The 21102-nt window shown below is 50.1% G+C and overlaps 8 protein-coding genes across 8 annotated transcripts; 4 read left to right on the forward strand and 4 right to left on the reverse strand.

Annotated features, from left to right (window-relative positions):
* Nucleotides 1-145: 145 nt before the first annotated feature.
* On the reverse strand, nucleotides 146-2078 carry An08g04640 (uncharacterized protein; the record flags this gene model as incomplete). The annotated part of the gene is made up of 5 exons (XM_001392545.3): nucleotides 146-476; nucleotides 527-827; nucleotides 878-971; nucleotides 1017-1149; nucleotides 1195-2078. 5 exons carry the CDS (start codon nucleotides 2076-2078, stop codon nucleotides 146-148), a joined length of 1743 nt encoding a protein of 580 aa, XP_001392582.1.
* A 747-nt stretch (nucleotides 2079-2825) lies between these two features.
* Nucleotides 2826-3353, reverse strand: An08g04650 (hypothetical protein; the record flags this gene model as incomplete). Its single annotated transcript, XM_059749014.1, has 2 exons — nucleotides 2826-3303; nucleotides 3346-3353. 2 exons carry the CDS (start codon nucleotides 3351-3353, stop codon nucleotides 2826-2828), a joined length of 486 nt encoding a protein of 161 aa, XP_059603994.1.
* Nucleotides 3354-6851: 3498 nt separating this feature from the next.
* Nucleotides 6852-8356, forward strand: An08g04660 (uncharacterized protein; the record flags this gene model as incomplete). Its single annotated transcript, XM_059749015.1, has 8 exons — nucleotides 6852-6879; nucleotides 6934-7001; nucleotides 7050-7204; nucleotides 7262-7422; nucleotides 7487-7588; nucleotides 7649-7709; nucleotides 7785-7869; nucleotides 7934-8356. The coding sequence occupies 8 exons, from the start codon at nucleotides 6852-6854 to the stop codon at nucleotides 8354-8356; spliced, it is 1083 nt and encodes a 360-aa protein (XP_059603995.1).
* A 221-nt stretch (nucleotides 8357-8577) lies between these two features.
* On the reverse strand, nucleotides 8578-10355 carry An08g04670 (uncharacterized protein; the record flags this gene model as incomplete). The annotated part of the gene is made up of 5 exons (XM_059749016.1): nucleotides 8578-9125; nucleotides 9186-9736; nucleotides 9788-10015; nucleotides 10148-10235; nucleotides 10268-10355. The coding sequence occupies 5 exons, from the start codon at nucleotides 10353-10355 to the stop codon at nucleotides 8578-8580; spliced, it is 1503 nt and encodes a 500-aa protein (XP_059603996.1).
* A 1315-nt stretch (nucleotides 10356-11670) lies between these two features.
* On the forward strand, nucleotides 11671-13466 carry An08g04680 (hypothetical protein; the record flags this gene model as incomplete). The annotated part of the gene is made up of 5 exons (XM_059749017.1): nucleotides 11671-11794; nucleotides 12315-12430; nucleotides 12556-12583; nucleotides 12824-13056; nucleotides 13329-13466. The coding sequence occupies 5 exons, from the start codon at nucleotides 11671-11673 to the stop codon at nucleotides 13464-13466; spliced, it is 639 nt and encodes a 212-aa protein (XP_059603997.1).
* A 1430-nt stretch (nucleotides 13467-14896) lies between these two features.
* Nucleotides 14897-16046, reverse strand: An08g04690 (uncharacterized protein; the record flags this gene model as incomplete). Its single annotated transcript, XM_001392550.1, has 4 exons — nucleotides 14897-15124; nucleotides 15177-15245; nucleotides 15304-15600; nucleotides 15660-16046. 4 exons carry the CDS (start codon nucleotides 16044-16046, stop codon nucleotides 14897-14899), a joined length of 981 nt encoding a protein of 326 aa, XP_001392587.1.
* Nucleotides 16047-16573: 527 nt separating this feature from the next.
* Nucleotides 16574-18994, forward strand: An08g04700 (uncharacterized protein; the record flags this gene model as incomplete). The annotated part of the gene is made up of 8 exons (XM_059749018.1): nucleotides 16574-16632; nucleotides 16686-17022; nucleotides 17098-17246; nucleotides 17345-17407; nucleotides 17488-18127; nucleotides 18350-18686; nucleotides 18734-18912; nucleotides 18983-18994. 8 exons carry the CDS (start codon nucleotides 16574-16576, stop codon nucleotides 18992-18994), a joined length of 1776 nt encoding a protein of 591 aa, XP_059603998.1.
* A 796-nt stretch (nucleotides 18995-19790) lies between these two features.
* On the forward strand, nucleotides 19791-20973 carry An08g04710 (hypothetical protein; the record flags this gene model as incomplete). Its single annotated transcript, XM_059749019.1, has 2 exons — nucleotides 19791-20868; nucleotides 20915-20973. 2 exons carry the CDS (start codon nucleotides 19791-19793, stop codon nucleotides 20971-20973), a joined length of 1137 nt encoding a protein of 378 aa, XP_059603999.1.
* Nucleotides 20974-21102: the final 129 nt, after the last annotated feature.

Raw genomic sequence — 21102 nt, forward strand, 5'->3', positions numbered from 1 at the left:
GATTATCCTTAGTTTAAGGGTGGTGACTATGCAGAAGCTAATTGGTTGTGGGCTGTAGATGATTCTATAGTCCACACACAGGCTATTATAAGTTAACGCCTTGCACATATCCTTCACTCCGCACGTCCACTCAGTATCCTCCTGCTTACAACGCAAGAACCGCCTCCTTCAGCTTGGCAAAATTAGGCGTTCCCAGCCCTGTCGCCGGATCCCATCCCGTCGTGGCATTCCAGCTCGCCCAAGGAATGACTCCAGCGCCCTCCACATCGCCTTGGCAGCCCACTGCCTCGCCACTGGTAATGTCATTCAGGCTCTTGTAGCCGCTCGAGTACAGCCAAGGGTTCAGGAAGCCCAAGGATGTCTTGTTGGCCCGCAGACGGGCATCGTTCAGCAGCGCGACGATCCCCGCAAACACAGGGCTAGCGCCAGAAGTACCCGCCACAAGGCCGAGCTGACCATCAATATAAGTTTCGTAGCTGTCGGACATTAGCAGATGTCCATACAATCATCTGGGATGGATACATACTAAGGAGAACCTGCAAACGCAGACACGTCAGGGAACGCGCGACCGCTGAAGTTGGTGTACTGCTCGTAGTACTTCTTCGTCGAGGCAGAGATGTACTTGTCCAGGTAGGTCTCCACCTGATCCGACTGGTACGACGGCTGCGAGAAGTAGTTGCTGAAGCCGCCGGAGCTGTCCACCCAGGCGACTTCGGGCACGTCTTGGGTGCCGCCGACCGCGGTGATGTACGGGCATGTTCCTGGGAACATGGGGGTGAATTCGGTCTTGTCGGTGCCGTCGTTGGACATGCATGCGCCGCCCACACCTGTATTTGTCAGTCGGGACTTGATGCAATATATATGGGGTACAACGTACCAGAGTCGCCGGAAGACTCGAGGATGGAGATACCACGTGTGCCCATCAGGCCGATGAGGTTGCATACGCGGGTGGCGTAGGCAATGGGAACGGTCTATTCTGTCAGCAGGCGATTTGTGTGGGAGGCAGGGATGCTTACATCTTCGTCATCGCCGTACGAGTTGCTGATAACCAGTGGCAGCTCGTCGTTGGTCTTGGCCAGCAGATACTCGTAGTACTGCAGGTAAGGCTCGTTCTCGTCGGTAGTAGTCTCGACGTCGGGAATGAATGGACTGAACCATTAGCTTTAATTCAATTGCATCTTTGGGAACACTCACGGAGATCCTCCGGTAATGTACTCCGTCACCGGCAAGGGATGCGAGATGCCCACGATGTTCTGGACATCGAGATCGGCTTCACCATCCGGATCATTCTCCTGGTTGTTGATTCCCCCGTTGATAGTCTCAACAGTGAAACTCTGCTGGGGAATGTCAAAGTACTGGGTGAACAGATCCAAATCCGAGTACAAGGCCGACTCGTTCAAGAAACTGCCAAACCCAACACGACTTCCCGACGATGCCTCGGGCGTATAGTCAATGCTATACTGCTCTTTGAGGCAATCCGGAGTGATGTACTCGCACACATTACTGCTCTTCTTTCTGCTGGTCTCCTTGGTAGTCTGCGAAGCACGCACGGCCGCCGAGCGCGCAGCGTTGGACTTTCCAAAGAAAACAGTCGGCGAGATGAGATCAATGGACCCGGTCAGCTCATCCGGAACAGAGTATTGCGTTGTGCGCAGCTTCTGGGTAGATCCGCTCTTGTACACCGAGAAGGTGGTGTTGAGAAGCTGGTTGGCTGTGCCCACAGTGGTCGCAAAGTTCAGCAGACCACCCTCCTTATGGATCTGGGTGACGCCTGCCTTCTTCAGCCAAGCCACAACAGCAGCGTCATCTGCGAGAGGAAACTGCTCATTGATGTCGTCCAGATCCAAGAACTGGCCGTAGGTGTCCTTGCCAGGGGTGGACACGGCCAGGAGCTTCTCCTCCAACTGGTCCAGGTTCTGACGCGCCAGAGCAACGGACAAAGAAATTGTGGAGCTGGTATCAGCAGCCTCCACGAGCTTCCAGTCGCTGGGAACAGACTTGACGGTCTCCAGGACGACGCTGGCCAGGGCAGGGGCGGCAAGGGCGAAGCCTGCCGAGATGCGGGAAAAGGCGACCATGGTTAAGGAGGCAAAAGCAAAAACGACCCTGGGTGGAGAGCAGAGCAGACAACGACGAGGAACAACCGGTTAGTTATAGAAGGGGAACTTAATCAAGCCATTCTGCAGTGGGTTTGGGCCGTCGGAGGGCGGGCGGGCTCCGGCGTGGTGGAACAGGTCACGGTGCATTATGCATCCCTTGCATGCAGGGACACGGTGAGGCCATCCCCGGCAGCCTTATTCTTATTTCTCATGGAAGGTTGAAGCCGCCATGAAGCTTATATTGCGGCCAAGTACGAACATTCATCTAATCTCTTGAGAAACTCAGCGATCGGCTCCTCTGAAGATATTTTGAAAGATGCAGATGTTCCTGCAGCAAAGCTACAGCAAAGCTTAGCCGCGGTTCCCGGCATTCGGAAGCGCGACGGAGTCCGTCTGGCAATAGATTAATCGGCAGAAAAAGAACTGGGGACACTATGCATGCACTAACGGCACAGATAGGCGTTCTGCAGCAATAGTGGCTTATCAGGACCATTATTGAGGGGAATCAACTCGGATGACACCATTGATTTCCGAGATGGCCAGATTTCCCTCGTGAGGGGAATGTAGTATTGCATGCAGCTGCCTGGATAACGCCACTCATTTCCTCCCAGTCGGACATTAATATTAACAGTCGCAATCAAACTCATATGAGCAATGTGATGTCTCTTAGCAATCACAACAATTTAATGCCTCATCCCGCCGGAATTATCCCAGTCCTCACTTTCACTACTTCCGCTTCACTGTCTCCACCACCCACTCAATTCGTCCATCCTCTGCCACCTCCCCAAACATAAACGTCTCCGCGGCGCCCACTTTTCCATCCGGCATTTTCATGGTCGAGCTGTGTCTATCCGCAAATTGATTCCCGTCCCGCAGGAACTGGGTAATTTTGAGTGTCACGCTTCCTGGTGGGAGAATCCCCCGCAGCCACTTGATGTGCGCGACAAAGGCAGGGAAGTCGCGCGTTGTCTCATCGTCACGCTGTGTGAAGGTAGGTGTGAAGAGCTTGGCTAGATCGGCTTCGGTGGTCTCAGGAGGGCCGCTGAAGAGGCTGGTTAGGGCCGATTCGAAGGTGGTGGCTTCGGAGGCGAACGTGGTGGAGGACATGGTGCGTGGGTCTTCTAGTACTCCGTTTGATACTTGAAAGAACTTATTCGCGACTTGTGAATTTGTTGTAGACGATTGATAATTTTTTGGGGTGTTTCTAGCGATGGCATCATAGCTGCACTGCATGGCATATAAATACCGTGGCATGATGGAAGCCTAGCATGCATAAGCTTAGGGTTTGCCCTGAATAGGTTGTTGCCTAAGTTGATATATAATAGTAATAGTTTTGAACGGTAGCAGTGAAGATATTAGGCCTGTATACACACCAGGTATCATTGTTTGATTCGCCCTCGTCTACAGATCGTGTATGCTGACGTGAGCGCTAGCACTATTGAGCCGCCTAACGACTGGCCTAGATGGGGCTCTTCTCTCACAGTCAAGTACTCCGGCCATTACATGGGATCAACGTTCGCACAATTTTCTGTAATTCATTTCTTGCTGACAATAAAGAATATTCCGATCTTTAGCATCACCGACAGCAATTTCAGCCCCATATCGCTGAGTATCCAGTGCCACCCATTCCATATACCCACGGATCCATTCGCTTCACTCTCTCACGGTAGGCTACATTTGTCGATCATCAAGCCATCATTATCGGCCCATTGAAGCATACTGGCCTCGACCAGGGGTCCGTACGCTGTTATTTCTCCTGCCCATGGGATGTGCGAGATGGGAAGCTTGAGAGCGGTAAGCTGAGCCTCCAAGGTTTGCTGGTCTATGTTGAATGCAAAAGAATATTATATGTTTGGAGATACGAATAAGACATGATGCCTCGGAGTGACCTACCAAGACGGGCGATAGCTTCCAATCTATAGTAGTAGAGCGTCTACTCCTCGCTGCTTCGGGTCATATTGCTAGTACCAGGCCCTTCGCTTGCTGTTGGCGCCGTCCTGCATTAATCAACACCCTTTCCGGGGAAGCCACTGAAGATGAGAACAGAAGAAAAGAGGAGGGTAACTACTTTGGCAGGACCTTACTATCTAGTTGCATTTACTGTATCCTGTCGTCTCATATACTTTCCAGCATGTAGAATGTTGAGGCCCCCAATCTAGTACCCCAATTACGATGCCTGTCACCGGATGCGGGAATGGCGGCTTAGAAGTCCCGCTTTAGTAGGGTCGCTCTGATTCAAACGGACCAACAGATCTTTTGTTTTCTATTAATTTGCTGTGACACCTGATGCTCACCCTAGCGCATCCTGTTTTCCCATCCTGTTTTGTTTTGAGAAATTCATACTTGTCATGTCAACAAGCTATGCAGCTTTTGCTCTAGCAGCCTCCACCGCCATTCTACTAAACATAACCACCCCAACGACTATCATCTTATGGTCAAATGTTGTTCCAATAGACTGATTTTCGTGTTTGGCTGACTGTGATGAAGCAGTAAATGTCTATTGGTTTTAGAGCATTTGGTCTTACGGCAGTTTCGTATTATATATATTGTCAAAGGAAATATGATATCATTTGCTCAGAATCCTACATATCCAATCCTAAAAGCTGCATAGAGAAACTGCAAGAGTACTCATCGTCATCTCATTAGGGATGTCTCACGTCGGCATACAACAGCAACTATTCATAGGCATAGGAATTCGCCTAATTGGGAATATTGTCCACTACACAATCCAAGAGAACAAAGAATATCCACCAGTTATTACCAAAATGTAGTCGGCTGTTTGTGATCGAGATCGAAGCAAGGAAATCATGGTAATAACATTTTAAACAGGTTAATCAGGTTAATTGTGGTTGCTAAGTGGTGTTTGTCGGGCTCCCTGGCCAGCGGGGAGTAAACTCTAAATAATTATTGATACAGCTAGTCACAGCCCCAATCTGCGCCAGTAACATGCCCTGCTGCAGCTGTTAACATATAGCTACTGAGCAAAGGCTATTCCTATTGCGCCGTCCTCCTTGCTGCCGCCACAGACGGGTATTATACTGCTGACTGAACTCAGTTGATTCACATTGATACCATTTGCGGATCACAGATATTGTTATTCCAAATCACGTGAAATCAGACCCGGTCAAGTATACGGATTAGGGGGTTTGACATGCCGATGCGGCACAGAAAAGTACTTTGTGGACTAAGAAATGTGAGTCGCGGATGAAAGGGGCAGTGACATGAATGCACCAAGAATGTAAATTTTTGCTAACTCTACTTCTATTGGCTAATGCCTGTGATATGACAAGGTTTCCCCGCTCGCATCTATTCCCATCAAACTGTTCGCAGGATTACCTATTCTGGACCGCTCGACTTGGCTAGCTATGCATACAGGCAGGCTACAGGCCCTTTATATGGAAGGTTCATCCCTTCCATCCGGGACCAACGAATGAAAGAGGGTTTAGAAGATACCACAACGCGAGAATAAGCACGCCATACAGCATTGCCCTACCGACTTTCCATTGTGACCAACATGGACAGTCACACAAAAAGTTGTGGCTCCTTAGAACCTGGAGCAGCAACAAGTCCCTTACCTTTTTTACGCTCTGAGCCTGCCCCAGTCGATGAAGTGACGGAGAGCCAACTTCTGACGCGCTTCCAGCCAAGAATAAGCAAATATAGCTCCATCTCCCATGACGCTTGCATAGAGTGCCATGTGGACTTGTTTGGGCGAGGTGGAGTGGGAAAAGTGGTCGGGGGAATGAACGCGCACGATGGCGACTTTACAGCACTGTGCGCCCCAGAAGCACTACCAGAGCGTATTGGCTTCTGCTCCTATTTTATTGAATATGCCTTTGTCTATGATGGTGAGTGTCAACTCCAAATACCAAGCATCACGGCACGCCCGAGTAGCTGATCCATCCTGTTCGGCCTTCAGATGTTGCAGTCGACGCTATTCAGCCAACAAACCCTTTATTGGAGGACACTACCTTAACGAGGGTTCTTGGGGCAAGGAAAGTGGGAATTCTCATGGAACCAAATGAAGTTCATCGGACGAGAAAAGCAAATTGGGGCAAAGATCTGGGCGATACTGAAAGAAATCGATCCGGACTACTACAGTCGCTGCCAAGCTAACTTCACTCAGTGGCATGTGACAGGCAGGCAGATGCGCGACAAGCATTTTACCAGCATAAAAGACTATCTGGCCACCAGAGCCTTGGACTGTGGAGCGAAGTCGGTAAGCCCTTATAAGATTCCGGTCGTCCAGCAACTGACTCCATTGTAAGTTGGGTGGCCCGTATGATGGGCTGGGCTAGTGGTGTCGTACTCACACCAGAAGAAGAAGAACAAGCCGGACCGGTTACATATCTAGCCTACGTTGTCTTAGCTGTCACGAACGATATCTGGTCCTGGGAGAAGGAGAAGCGGGTAACAGAGAAATCAGGAGGATCGATCCCACTCGTCAACGCCGTGCAGATGATTATGCAGATACATGATACGGACGAAGAAAGCGCGAAAAGGGTTGTCCACAACATTATCCGTGAGCATGAAGAACGCTATTGCTGCCTCCGTGATGATTATCTCAAGAGGTCAGATACCTCATTATCAATCAAAAAGTGGTTTCAGATCCTTGAGCTATCCATTGCTGGAAATGCACTGTGGAGCATCCGCGCGCTACGATATCATCAAGACGTCCAGAATCCCTACAGAGGATCTTTTGACTTTCCCTCCGTCTTCAGCTCTCTGAAGATAACGCAATTTGCCCCAGATATGGGATTAGGAGAAGGGGGCATCGCTGGTATCCTCTGTTCTTCCCACTTAGCTTTATTGTGATGCGAGTCGCGACTAAAAGAGTTTATATGCACAGATCCAGAAAGAAAGAATCCTGCGTTGGCTGCAATACTGCAGCTGGACGACACAGTAAGGAACATAATCACATTTTTTTGTTGATCAGTCTAACAATTCTAGATCCTATGGAAGCCATACGAATACCTTACCTCCACACCATCCAAAGGCTTTCGCAATCATTTGATAGACGCTCTTCAAGAGTGGTACAAGGTCCCGCAAGCCTCCTTGGCCGTCATTTCCGGCGTGGCCTCTCTGCTCCATGAAGCATCTCTAATGTGAGTCCGCAATGATTGCAACTTGTCTTTACATGAGTAGTACTAATACCTCACCAGGTTAGATGATATACAAGACGACAGCCCCCTCCGGCGCGGCAAGCCTGCAGTACATACCATCTTCGGCGTGGGTCAAACCATCAACTCTGCACGTTTTCACATAAACAACGCCCTGCGCCTGTGCCTGCAGCTTTCTCCTTCTGCATCGTTGATCTTCTCCGGTGAGTTATATTAGCTCCCACAATGCCAGACTTTAATCATACTAAACTCGAGCCTCTATCTCAGATCAAATTGCCCAACTCTTCACCGGCCAAGCCCACGACCTCCAATGGGCCAGACACAAAAGCATCCCGACAGAGGAAGACTACTTCAGAATGGTTGATGGCAGTATGTATATCTACAGCACAAAATTCATTATGTGTCACCATGACTAACGACAGAGATAAGAAAACGGTGCCCTCCTGATATTGATATCGCGGCTCATGCAGAATGAAGCCACACAAAACCGGTATGTCACCCTACTATACCCTCATCACGTCAAACATCCCCAAGCGAGGCATACATATCATACTGATTTACCCAGCACCCTCGACCTAACCCACTTCATGAATCTGATCGGACGAAGCCACCAACTTAGAGACGACTACCAGAACCTAGCATCTCAGGACGTAAGCCACTTAACTGCAACCCCAGATACCTCCTACAAAGAAGGCTGAATCAATCCGTATTTAGTACACAACCCAACGCGGCTTCTGCCAAGACCTTGACGAGGGAAAATTCTCATTCCCACTGATTCGCGCTATACAAAGCAGTACAGACGCTACTGTTCTCATGGAATGGCTACAGCAGCAAGGGGAAACCAACACCTCTCCTGAGATGAAGACTTTCATCCTTGGGGTGATTGAACGGAGTGGGAGCTTGGAAGCGACCCGAAGTGTTTTGCGTGATCTTTCTGTAGAAATGATGAGGCAGCTTGAGAAAATTGAAAGGTTGACAGGGGTAAAGAATTGGCTGTTGGGGAGTATTTTGGCTAAGCTGCAGGGAGAGCTTTCTTCTCGTAGGGATCAGGCGAGTAAGAAGGAGAATACGTTAGAAAGTGTGTTGCGTGTGTGGGGTAGGTATCGGGATGAGGCGTGGAAGAATGTTTTAAACTAGTGTGAGGGGGTAGCATACTTGATTTTGCTTATTTCAACGTTGAATGAATTATATCATGAACCCGTCTATTTTTCTATCAACTCTCCCCAAAACCAATCATGCACGCTATCTCGGTCATAACAACATATACATACATACAAAACAACGGTGGTATCAACAGAAAGACATCTCCATCTTACCAAACCCCAACATGTACACATCCCCACCAGGGATTCCTTGCTCTACAAACTCTGCTTACCCGCAGTCTCAATGGGCAGCAGGATCATCGCCACAAACGAAACCAGCAACAACGCACCGGAAGCATAGATAGGCGCACTGGGGTTCGCGGAAGCGTAGATACCGATGATAGGGGCACAGAATCCAGCAATGCGGTTCAGGCAACTGGCGATACCAGAGCCGGTACCACGGTTGGGAGCGGGGAAGACCTCAGGAGTGTAGGCGTACAGGACACCGTACATGATCATCTGGGTAAAGGATTCGAGAGCAGAGCAGACGAGTTGAGTGTCGGATGTCTTGGCTGCAGTGAAGCAGAAGAGCAGGACGGCAGTGACCAACGTCGACAGGGCCATTGTACCCTTGCGACCGACGTACTTAATGTCGACCATGTAGAGGGCGAGAATGGGGCCGAAGAGACCGGTCACGGAGGTGATGGCGTAGTTACGGTAGGTAACATATACGGAAGACGAAGAGCCGAGATACTGGGGCAGGAAGGCGTTGAAGAGGGTGTATCCCATGCCGATGGTGGTCCAGCAGAGCCAGATGAGGGCGGCTGATTTTCGTCGTTAACTGATGATAGGCATTTGTATGGAAATACCAGGGCAGGACTTACTGGTGATTCCAAGACGCTTGGATGAGAACAAAGGTCCGATCTGCTGCACGGAGAATTTGGACAATGAGCGCTTCAGGATTTGCGCAGAGGTAAGGTTCTGTTCCTTGCTATCCTCGGCAGCTCCGCCAATCTCTTGCAAGATTTCCACCGTGAGCCAGGTTTTCTTCTTGTTGTGATGGGCAACGCCGTGAATAGCCGCGACGGCGTCCTCATCCCGACCCTTGGAGACTAGGAACTTGGGCGATTCATACAACTTAAAAAAGAAGAATCGACACATCCAGAACACCATGGTGATGGCACCTAGAGAAAGAACAAGGTATCTCCAGCCCATGTTATTTTCCTTGGTGCAGTTGCTCGAGTCGGAGCAAGAGTAGTTGGGGATAAAAGCCCAGGCCAGCATACTGGCAATGAAAGTACCCACTGACCAGAATGTGGCCAGTGAACTCAGGATGTTTCCTGAAGCACCGGGCAAGAACTCGAGGAAGATGGCAGCATCAACGGGCAGGTTACCACCTACTCCCAATCCCAAGCAAGCGTAGAGGGCACAGGTACTGATACTTTATTAGCCATTGCGGCATCTCAAAGGGTAGGCGGCAACATACCCAACCCAGCTGGGACCGCCGCCCGATGCAAGACCAAACGCGCCGCACAGGAAGAGAGTCGTGTTGAAAGCCAATCGACGTCCAATCATATCAGATGCAAGACCCCAGAAAGTGGCGCCAACAATCAGACCAACGAACAAGGCGCAGGTAGTAAAGCGAACATAGGACTCGGAAATGCCGAATTCCATGGAGAGAGGGGTAAGGGTCAGGGCAACTCCCTGCGTTAAACTGGATTAGTTCGGCTGCACTTCACTCGACACCGTCGGAACATAGTTCCAGTGGTCTCACCTGTAGCCAGAGGCTGCACGAAAAAAGAGGTTAGCACAAATTTGAACCGATTAAAAGAATCAGTTCACTCACTTGTCAGCAGTCCAACCAAATCCGCACAAGATATAAAGCTCCCACTGATAGCGGCCCATGCCGATATCCTGAATGGCCTTGTTAATGATCTTGGCCTTGCCTGTAATCATCTAGTCAGACATCCAGATTCTCGGGTCAATAGTAGGGGAAGGTCCTGGCTGGGGAAGTATTGAATAGCCGGCTCCTTGGGGGGTCGAAGATCGCCCATGACATGGCAACAGGAACATACGATCATAGACAGTGTTATGGCCCGATGCAGAGACGGCAGAGTCGACCTCTGCACGGAGGGTCTCCAGGGTTAGCGTAGTGCTCTGGGTTGCGGAACTGGCACCCTTTTCCTGGGAATCTAAGCTGTTGACATTGGATTCGGTATCCTTATCCGTTTGGGAGATCGTATTGGGGGCATCGGCAAGAGGAATCACGACCTCGGGGATCTGCGAGCGGTCCCGCTGCAATTTTTTCCACCAGTTACTCATCTTGAAGAGCGTTCCAGGGATAGTCGCAAGGGGGTGTCAACGATCGGGATGTGGCGCGTGGCTAAAAATAAAATCGTATCGTCTTAGAATGTCGCTGGGGTTTGTCTGCCGGGGACCTAAATAGGGTACGGTATGCCTTGTCGCCGGGGCTAACTTCGAGTGATGGGATTGCTGCTCGGGAAAAACGGTTCAAATCTCGTCTCTTCTTACAACCTAGACCGTGAGTAGGAAAGGTTGTCGCAGGGCGCTATCAGGGCAGACGCTAGGGAGTGCAATGGTGGGCGGGCGGGCGGGCAGATAAGGGCAACCGAGGTGCGAAGGGAGATCGCGATGGTAGTTGGCGCAATGGAATATTCACAAAACAGGTCGCTCCCTGGGTTTCTGCTTGGGCGCGTGGTCGGAGTGTCCGTGTCCGTCGTTCGGTCCTAGAATGACTATGTCTAGTGTTGTGACGACACCACACAGAAAACGCTCGGAAATGATTTTTGTTTCGTATATAAGTTCGGCCTGGTAGCCGGATATTCACAGTCTTTTGCAGTCCAAAGGATGACACGCTTGAAAGAGAAATGCCAGTTGATTCGGTCGCAAAACAGGAATCCAACTTGCAGGAAAAGACAGAGGAGTAACAGAATACTACCTCAAGATGGGTCGAGGTGTGGAGAGGAAAGACCGGGGAGGAGTGAGATGGGAAGGAAAGCCGTGGGACGACGGGAGGGGGAATTGTCGGACCCTATATAAACCCCACGATTCATGCACCGCAGGAGGCCTGGGAAAAAGTTTGACATAACATCAATGCGTAACAGGCAGGCCCACAGCACTCATAACTACCCATAACTACTCGGTACGAAGTACCCCGCTTGCCGCCAGTGACCCAAGGCAGAGCTGATGATGTCGCTTCGATTGTTTTTGCTGGTTGCCTCTGTACGAACACAAAAAGCACACTCAGCTGAGTATGAGCGGCTGGAATGATGTCCTAGGTGAACTGTGTCGCTTTGGGAATGGTATAGCTAGTCTTATGTGACTGGAAGATGCAGGATTGCTCTCCTCATGGCGCTTTGGGTTCAGGGCAGTTTGCCTCTTGCTACTCGGGTTGACCTGGTCTGGTGTGTGTGTGCGCGCGCTTTGCAGGTTATGCGGATGACGGTGGAGAATGGGAAGGAGCCAGAGAAAGGTGAGAAAAAAAGGGAAAAGAAAGCAGGACATAACAGAAAAATTTTCAGGATTGTATGATTCGATGTCGTTGGGGTAGCCTTGCGGTTCTTAACATTGACTGTGGGTGGGTCACCATCCAAGTGGATAACCTCATATCCAATAATCAGCCAGTCAGGTCTTACTGTCTCCATCGAATCGCACGTGCCAAGACCCCTAAAACGGGCGAAAGAAGAAGGTGAAATGAGAGTCCGAATGTTGCCGTCGGCTTCGTCCGCGGAACCGCGCCACCAGGGCCCCTTGAGTGGTGCAACGGATTAGCCGAGTATCCACCATTTACCCTCAAAAGTCCCTCCCGGTCGTCCTCGGAAAAACGACGTCATTCCGATCCTGAGGAAGAGAACGGAGCAGGTCGCGTGTCAAAAATGCTTGCGAGATCGTCGCCCGTTTTCTCGTACCGAGGAATGCATTGTGGTCGTTGACCTTCATCTGAGAAGATTATTCCGGTGGGAGAGAAGCAGTGCATGTTGCATCGGATTAAGGAATTCCCGTCGGGTTGGCTCCGCTGATCGGCATTTCCGGTTGCGGTCACTATGCTGAAGGGTTGGTAGCCTGCGACGCGCGCTATTTAGTGCTCAGAATCATTCCTACAAGGAGGGTATGAATTAGCCAGCACGGGGAATTGAGCCGCTGGAGCTTCGTGGTGGTTAATATGACACAGTTTAGGGTTTCTGACTGACCCTCGGATGTTCTGTATATCACCAAGGCTTACCGTACAGCTAGACAGAAGGTGGCTATTGCTGGAGTGAAGGTATGTCAGTCACATATATATCTGCATGGTTAGGAGTATTTAAGTCGTAGTTCTGGTATACTGAGACTCTAATAGGGTTTCCTATGAGATGCTGAAAGAGGCATTTTGGAAGACGCTCCTGCGCCTTGCCGAACAGGCGCTTGGAGAGACCCTGCGTAGTTTTTGAAAGGGGCCACTTGAGGTGATATTTTACTAAAGACCTTAGCAGATTAAAAACATAATCTAGAAAAATAGTATCAGTCGTAAGTCGCTTCGTTATGCTTGGGACTGAGGACGTGAAGACGGTGGACTTTCCCGTGGCGGATCCGAGTCATGTTCAGAGAATATATGTTGCGATGCACTCGTACTCCATTCATCAACCTCATGGGCTCACTACCTTTGTTTCAATCCTAAACCTATGGAATATTCCGATGTGTTGCAAATTCCCCACGGATTTTGCCTACGCTCAATGGGACCCATCCTACAGTGAAAAGGTAATTATAGTAGTACGCGCATGCTCATAAAAGGGTCTCGTCGTCCCGACATCCAGCTAGCGCTCTCAGCAGTCCGATAATTCTTTTCATACGGTATATACCACTATAATTGACAAGATTCATGGTTCAGCTACACTGGATTTGACCTTAATTATACCTTGTGCGTCTCAAATTGAGAACAGCAACTGCGTAATTCTTCAGTCAGAACATCAATTGTCAGTAACTATATATATCAGAGGGGTCATCTGAGCTGCTAGCTATCATGCTAGCAGCATGGCTACTATACATCGGAATACTCCCTTGATGCAGGAATATGCGACAAGGGATTCAACCCAGGGTCTCCCGAAATCCTTGCAGTTGAAGATGCCCCTGTTGCACCTTCGTTGAGTGACAGCTGCACGCTGTCATAACATTTCTGTACTCCTAGCGCAAATCATGGTTCCGGCCTGTTGTCTCCTGAAAATAAAGCTGGAGTAGTTGTTCAACCGAATGTCCCATCATCATGGAAGTGAACGACGTACGTCCCAGGGTACAATTCATTGGTAAGATAGAGTTCTCACCAACGCCACAGACAGATTTAGACGGCTCATTAATGTCTATCATTAGACGCAATAGCCCCCCCTTTCACTGACACTCTTCAGTTTTAGTCCGCCGAACGAAGTCAACAGTGCATGGGTTCAATGGTCCACTTACCCACACACTCTCTGCTAGGTGCAACCTACGGACCAGTATTGTTTCCGATATACTACCTACCAAGTCCCTCCAAGTTCATCCATCTATTCACTATCTCTCTAACACACTCCCAATATTATGAACTATTCTTAATGACTACCGCGGCATCCTTTACATCTCGTATGAAAACGACATCTACCAAGAACCGACAATGTTGGATATACTTCCCTTGGCCCTCGTTTACGGTGTATTCAGTCACTTAGTTACGCAGACTGCTGTGCCTGGAGACTAACATGCCGCAATTTCTACGACACCTGCCCCACGTTTGCGAACCGCTATTTCCAGCAAATTCATGTCCTCCTCACCTGTAACGCTATCACGCAGCTGGAAGCGCTTAGAGCGAAGGAAATCTATCGAGGGGCGGTAAAGAAATCTCTCTCATCTCCGAGGTGCTTGGGGATTATAGGCTGAACTTGAAGGCCTCTGAGAAGATTGTTCACCTGAGTATATGGGAAAGTAGAGGTTAACCTTCTAGCGATATACTCACGCATTATCAGGCATACAGGGCGATGGTCACCGACAATGTAGCCCTGGTGGAATCAGTTAGCCTGGCGAGGAGCCTTGGTCGTAGTCTGACAAACTTGTACATATGTGAAATGTTGGGCTGCAAGTCCATCCTTATCCTCTTCCAGCTCTACCGATGCCGAAAAGAAGACTTTTCGTCTGCCCGGGGTTGCGAGCTTTGCGGGAACAGATTTCCCTTGATTCAGGTACACGGTAGCAGGGACAAAATAGTTACCAAATACCCGATCGACGCAGATGTACATGGAGCATATCGAGGGATATGGGTGAAGATACGAAACATCCTGTCTGGACTATCTAAGTATCAAAGGGACTGGACTGTCATTAAGAAATGGACTAATGACACTGTATTTTGGGGCGGAATAAGAGTCAGCATCATTCTGTTATATGTCTATGAGACCAGCCTGCCACCATTAATCCCTATTCGCGACAAGTATTTAATTAGCACCAAAAAGGCGAGAAACAATATATAGAGTCCTACCTCCGGACGAAAGGTACAAACCACCCAGTAACTAAAGCTATTATACTATGAACTCGCTTCCCAATGCAATACTCCCTGCAGAGATAAAAGGATAAAAAAAAAAAATCAGAGATACGGAGCAGTTTCCTTCTCACACCACCCCCAGAACCTCTCCGCCGTTCCCGCCCCTCCATCACGCTTCGACACCAACCCCTTCTGAAGATGACAAGGGATAGGCCCGAACCTCCCCCAGGGAATTATATACGCTCCGTTCTTCTCTTGCGTCACTTCCGGAGACAGCGCTGCAAAGAGCTCACTGTACGCTCCGTACCGCGGACCCTTGAATATCCAGCCCTGCCTATCGTCAGCTAGGAGTTCCATTGCTCGTTGGAAAGGGAAAGCATACCATAACCGTAGCCTGAATGGCAGAACTATGTCTCTGTAGCTCAGTCTTCATAAGGCCAGGATGTACACTCTGTTACCAGTTAGTTTGACTCATCCACTCTAAAATGATATTTGAGGATCAAACGAACCAAACTAAGTATGCCTTCCCCACCATCCCGATTCGCCATCTCCTTAGCGATGAACACATTGCCCACTTTACTCTCCATATAATTCTGCATCGGGTCAGAGAGGACCTTAGGAGCACCAGTCTCTTCATCGAAGATGATCCCCCCATTCGCAGTGAACGATGATATCATGGACGACAACCACACCACGCGCACGCTACTCGCGGGAGCTGCGGCCGCGGTGCGTTGAATAAGCGGAAGAAGGAATTTGTTGAAGAGGAAGGGCCCGAGGCAGTTTGTTCCCATTTCAAGATCGTGCCCCTATCTCGAATATCAGCGTTTGTGTTCCATTTATCACTAGCTATTGTCGGGAGTAATACAGTTATCGTCTTACTCCCCGCCGGAGGAGTCATGACTCCCGCATTATGAATCAATATATCAAGACGGTCTTCCAACTCCAGAAATTTATTGGCGCTTTCTTTGATGCTGGCTAGGTTGGACAAATCTAGTTGCAGGAAGGAGAGGCGACCTCGGCTATGTGCGCCCTCCGCGGAGGTCTGAATCTCGTTGATGGCCGTGCGGGCCTTGTCGGCGGACCGGGCTGCGATGTATACGGTGGCATTTTTGGAGTATAGGATGGATGCTGTGTTGAAACCGACTCCGGACGTTGCACCAGTGACAATGGTTACCTTTCCTGTCAAGTCGGGCATGTCTTTCTCGACAAAGGTAGGATTTGGGGGGAAGATTTGGCCGAGGGCGGGTGCCATTGTGTGTGTGTGTGTATGTGATATGATATATTATGCTTGAAAGAGTCAGGCAATGTTAAATGGTTGAGGATTGGAATAGGGAGGCATACCTGGATCATAATGGTAGATTTATAGTAGATGAAGCCCTCCGGACCCTCGCTCCGGAGCCACAATTCGGCAGGGCGGGACCATCTCCGGCGCTAGCATCTCCGGCCCGGCGCCAAGCCCGGGCGATCTTGGAGTGTCATGAGCCAACTGCAATGAATGTCTCTGAGAACAAGCTGGCTTGTGTGGCTTATCTTAAATCTTTCTAGCAGACTGACAATGTCTGCTGCTGGGTATGATAGTAGGGAGTGTACATCCTGCGAAGGCGTCAGGCACAACACAATAAACTGCGCAGCATGTAGTGAAATCACTACAGACTCGTATCAAGATAACTACAAGATAGCCAGCTGAGTAAGCCGCGGCGGTGAACCCCGCCAGAGACATCCAACATCAGTTCATTGAAGGCACCCCCTTTTTCAGGCGAAGCCTATATATCAGGGACAATGGCATCTAAGCCTCCCATCCGGACGCCTATATCTTGTACCTTTTGTCGCCAGAAAAAGTAAGACACGTCCTTGTGGTACTCCGCGAGAATGACTGAATAACCCCCTGAAGGTTGAGATGTGATCGTCTCCAGCCTTGTAGCAGCTGTACCAAGCGTGGATTGGGATGCGTCTATGCTCAAACTCCCTCATCAGCTCCCCGGCGGAATGGATCTACTCAGCCTCGGCAGTTGACCCAACGGATCCGTCAGCTGGAGGACCTAGTGGTAGCTTTGCAAAAGGGCGAAACCCCTCAAAGACTAGAGAACCCGGACCACCTAGCGCATAAAAGCAAAGATTCCCCGGCAGCTAGCCCGGAGACGGTGACCAACTCCTTTGGCAGCCTGCGGGTCGATCACACGGGCATGACTTATGTCTCCGGGGCACATTGGACTGCATTGCAAGACAGTGTATGTGAAAAAGCTTCCAGTTGCAGTCATCGCAGTTGAGACTTTCACTGACAGAGCCGATGGGCGGGGTGACAGATCGCCGAGCTCAAAGAGTGTGTTGAATTAGGGCCATCGTTTCCGCCGTCCCGGAGTAATCACGGGTCCGCCCTTCTCCGGGGCGTGTCTCCGCCCGGCGGGATAGCGGAGGTCCTGGGCCACCTCCCGCCAAGACCGACCGTCGATCGGTTGGTGTCGCGATTTTTCAGTTCGATGGAGCCGGGTATTCGTATGTAAACCTTGCTTGATTCAGATCTTGGTCCAGGATACTAAAGAAGTTGTCCAGTTGTCCTGCATTCTCCGACATTCCAGAAAGAAGTATCGAGCCCATCCACGTGACACGTGTAGGGTATGCTGACGTTCACAGTATGACCAATTCTGGACTCATCCACAAGATGTCAATCTGGCATGGCTAAGTATCCTCTTCAGTATCATGTGCCTGGCGATCCACCATCACCAGCTTACTGAGGGCCACAGACCAGACCCGATTGGCGATACTCATGGGCTGTGTGATGATTTCCGGCAACAAGCTGCCTATTGCCTTATCGACAACAAGTACACAACTCTGACGAAGTATACCATAGAAGCTCTAATGTTCTATGCGCAAACAGAGTACTTCCGGGGAGAGGAGTTTCATCATGAGGTCTGGTTATTAATGGGAATCGTCAACCGTCTGGCCATGCGGGCTGGCCTGCATCGGGACGGTTCCCGCTACCCAGAGCTCTCGTGCTTTGCAGCCGAAATGCGACGACGCATCTGGACGCTCATGTCCCAGCTGGATGCACTTATATCGTTTCAGCTGGGTCTGCCCCGAATGATCTATGACGGGCTAGCAGATACACAGCCGCCGCGCAATCTGCTGGACGAGGATTTCTCTGAGGACTCAACGAGCTTGCCACCACCCCGTCCCGACACAGCCTTTACCCCGGTGGCTTATTTGATCGCGAAGAGTCGACTTTCCAGGGTATTTGGTCTTGTGATTGACCATGCTGCATCCACCACACCTATCCCGTCTGCACTCATATATCAACTCGACAAGCAGCTGAACGAGTCCTATGCCGCTGTTCCGGTATGTCTCCAATTCCGTAGTGTAACGGAGTCTGTCACGGCATCGCCCCGTATCGTCATGCTGCGTTATAACCTGGAAATCCTGTATCAGAAGACGCGATGTATCCTCCATCGTAAGTCTCTCTGCGAGGGCCGCTCGGATGGTCGGTATACAGAGTCTCGACGTATCTGTCTCGATGCGGCAGTGAGGATCCTGCAGCATCAAGCGACTATTGATGTTCAGGTTCAAGCGGGAGGAGTACTGGGGCAATGTCGCTGGTTCGTGACTTCCTTGGCCACAAATGATTTTATGCTGGCGGCAATGGTGGTATGCCTGGAGCTCCACTATCTTGAGCGGGAAGGTGCACAAGGCGGGCAGACTGGAACGCCGGGAAGGGACGAACTGCTTCTTGCCCTCCAGACCTCGCATCGGATCTGGGCCCAGTATAAGGATGAGTCTGCGGAGGCCTGGCAAGCGTGGCAGTCAACCAGCATTATGCTGAGGAAGCTGAACGCCAGCGTATCCCCATCAGATGGTAGTAACGGTGGCGAGAATACCAGCGGCCACAGCACCACCTCCAGTACGTTTGTCCTTTGTTCCCTCTAGCCTTCTCTAATACCGGTATAGTGGAGACCGAGATAGAGAAATTCGATCCCATGCTTGGGGTGTCCCTCGATCACCAACTGGATGGGTCAATGTCTGTGACAGAGCCCAAGATGCTATCGCCGTCCGAGCCGGAATTCGATCTATCGCACCTTCCAAGTGAGCTTGTAAATCTGTGGGACTTTACTGGAGACATGAGTTGGGTATGTCGGCTAGCATCCCGAGCGCTCTTGCGTTTGAGTCCGATGAAACTAACTGTCTGTGCCGCTATAGCTTGCCATGTAATAAAAAAGACCTTCCATCTAGTGGGAACCTATGACACATCAGATGCAGACTAATCTGCATAATTCGCTACTATTCCTTGTAATCTAAATCTGTAAGCCCGCGAGAGTGCCTGGAAAGGAAGTAGACCGTCAAGGGGGGCATTGCATGGCGGGGTATATTGGGCATGAGAGATATTATCATGTGTCTGTGGGGTTCCTAAGCTAGGCCTCAGCCCAAATGTTACACTCGATGAAACGATCTAGCCAAAGGATGTACGTTGGCTGATGAGTACATCCCCCAACTGGTGCAACCATGCTCACATGACGGGTAAGTTCACCTGGTGGGGTCTCGCAGACGAGGGCAGCCTGTGCACTCAGAATCANCTTGTCCCTCTCTAGCCGTTGCTCTTCTATACCCCTTCTCTCATGGGTTCACTCTGAAAGAAAAGACTGGAATCGATCTNCACANCCTGTCACAAAGGGTATCTTTTTCGATTGAAGGAATCNCCGAAAAGGATACCTTGCTGACAGTACTATTCCGGAACAAGCAGGTCAGTCTCCGTCGCTGGAGAAGTCTCTGAAGGATATACCTGGCAACCCAAATTTCGTTAACAACTGGTTCTCGGGAGCACGCGGGATACGACGATCGATAAACAAACCCTGTGGAAAGTGGCTTTGGGGTTGGAGAAGCACAAGCCTCTGAGAAACTTTGTCCGTTCAGGTACTCCAGAAGTCATACTGTGTCATTTAGCAACCTGGTCACTAAGGCCTACCGGAANCAGCATAAGGGAGAGGATATACGAGCCCTGATATCAGAGATGTCTGGGTACAATACTCGCGAACGTCTGCTGCCCCGTGAGCAGGAAATGGAGCTTACTCGGCATCTCGTCCGAGATGTTGTCGATATCGGAACCCATACGATTAAACCGAAGCAGTTCAAGACCGCAAGTATCATTGAGCTGCGTTCAATTAACCGACGCAATGTATGCGAAGATACTTTGGATTTCCAGACAGGCTGTTTTGATAATGCTTCAAGCTCCTCGTCCTCCACCCGCGCGCCCGCAGCAGAAGAAGACAATTGGGAGATTCCAATTTCTTGTTTTCAAGACTTTGCCACGCCTATAATCCCGAACGGGGTTGCCGATGGTTCAGCAGCGGAAAGCAACATAGCGAATTCCGCACTTGCCCGTTCAGTGTACTCCTACGAAGGATATGGCTGGAGACAAAAGCAATATGTGCTAGTGGAATGGCGGTTGCGAAGCCTTAGTGCCCAGAATTCGGTTGACGAACAAGCCCAAGCGAAACGATACCGTTATTTCGCTCAACTTCTGCGGCGGACTTCTATGATTGGTGAAGTTTGCATGCTACATTGTTTGGGCTATAGTTTGACGACAGGGCGACTGTCAGATGGAACACAACACCCTGTTGTGGGATTTGTGTATGAGTTTCCGGGATGGCTCAAAAGTACAGCCAGCGTCCTCACACTCGAAGAAAAGATTGCCGGGCGCACCGGAACGTTCGCCCCGGTTACCCCTTTCCTAGAGAACCGATTCCGTCTTGCTCAGAGATTGTCCCTTGCACTACTCCATCTACACTGTGCTGGATGGAAGCATCGCCAACTCTCCAGTGACAATATCATATTCTTTCGAGGTCCACACCATCCCTGGCATCCCATAAGCATACCGTACATAGGCGGTTGGCAATGCACTCCAGATGACTACAGAATGCAGGACGATAATCCGGGTAGTGATGAGACGTTGACACGGTTCTGGCAAGGAGACGATCTGAAGAATTTTGCAGTCATCCTAATGGAAATTGCACTCTGGAAAAGTCCTTGCGAAGCCTATCGCAACGCTGTGAAGCGTAATAGGCCAGGGCTGTCGAAAAACAACCGCGGTATAATTTCTTCGGAAAGTGCGCAGTCGCTGTATAGTACCCTTAGGGTACAACTTGGAGGGTCGATGGGCTGTTACTATGAGTATGCCGTTGAGGAGTGTTTGAGGGGGTCTCGTCTAGCATCGTCAAATACTAGCCTTGAGAAGCACCTCCTCAATGAAGTGGTCCTGAGTCTACACAAGTGCCCTTTTGATTAAACTCTGAGCCTGCAACCTTTTTTGTTGATTTATACTA

This window comes from Aspergillus niger (assembly GCF_000002855.4).
Source record: "Aspergillus niger supercontig An08".
NCBI classification, from domain to species: domain Eukaryota; kingdom Fungi; phylum Ascomycota; class Eurotiomycetes; order Eurotiales; family Aspergillaceae; genus Aspergillus; species Aspergillus niger.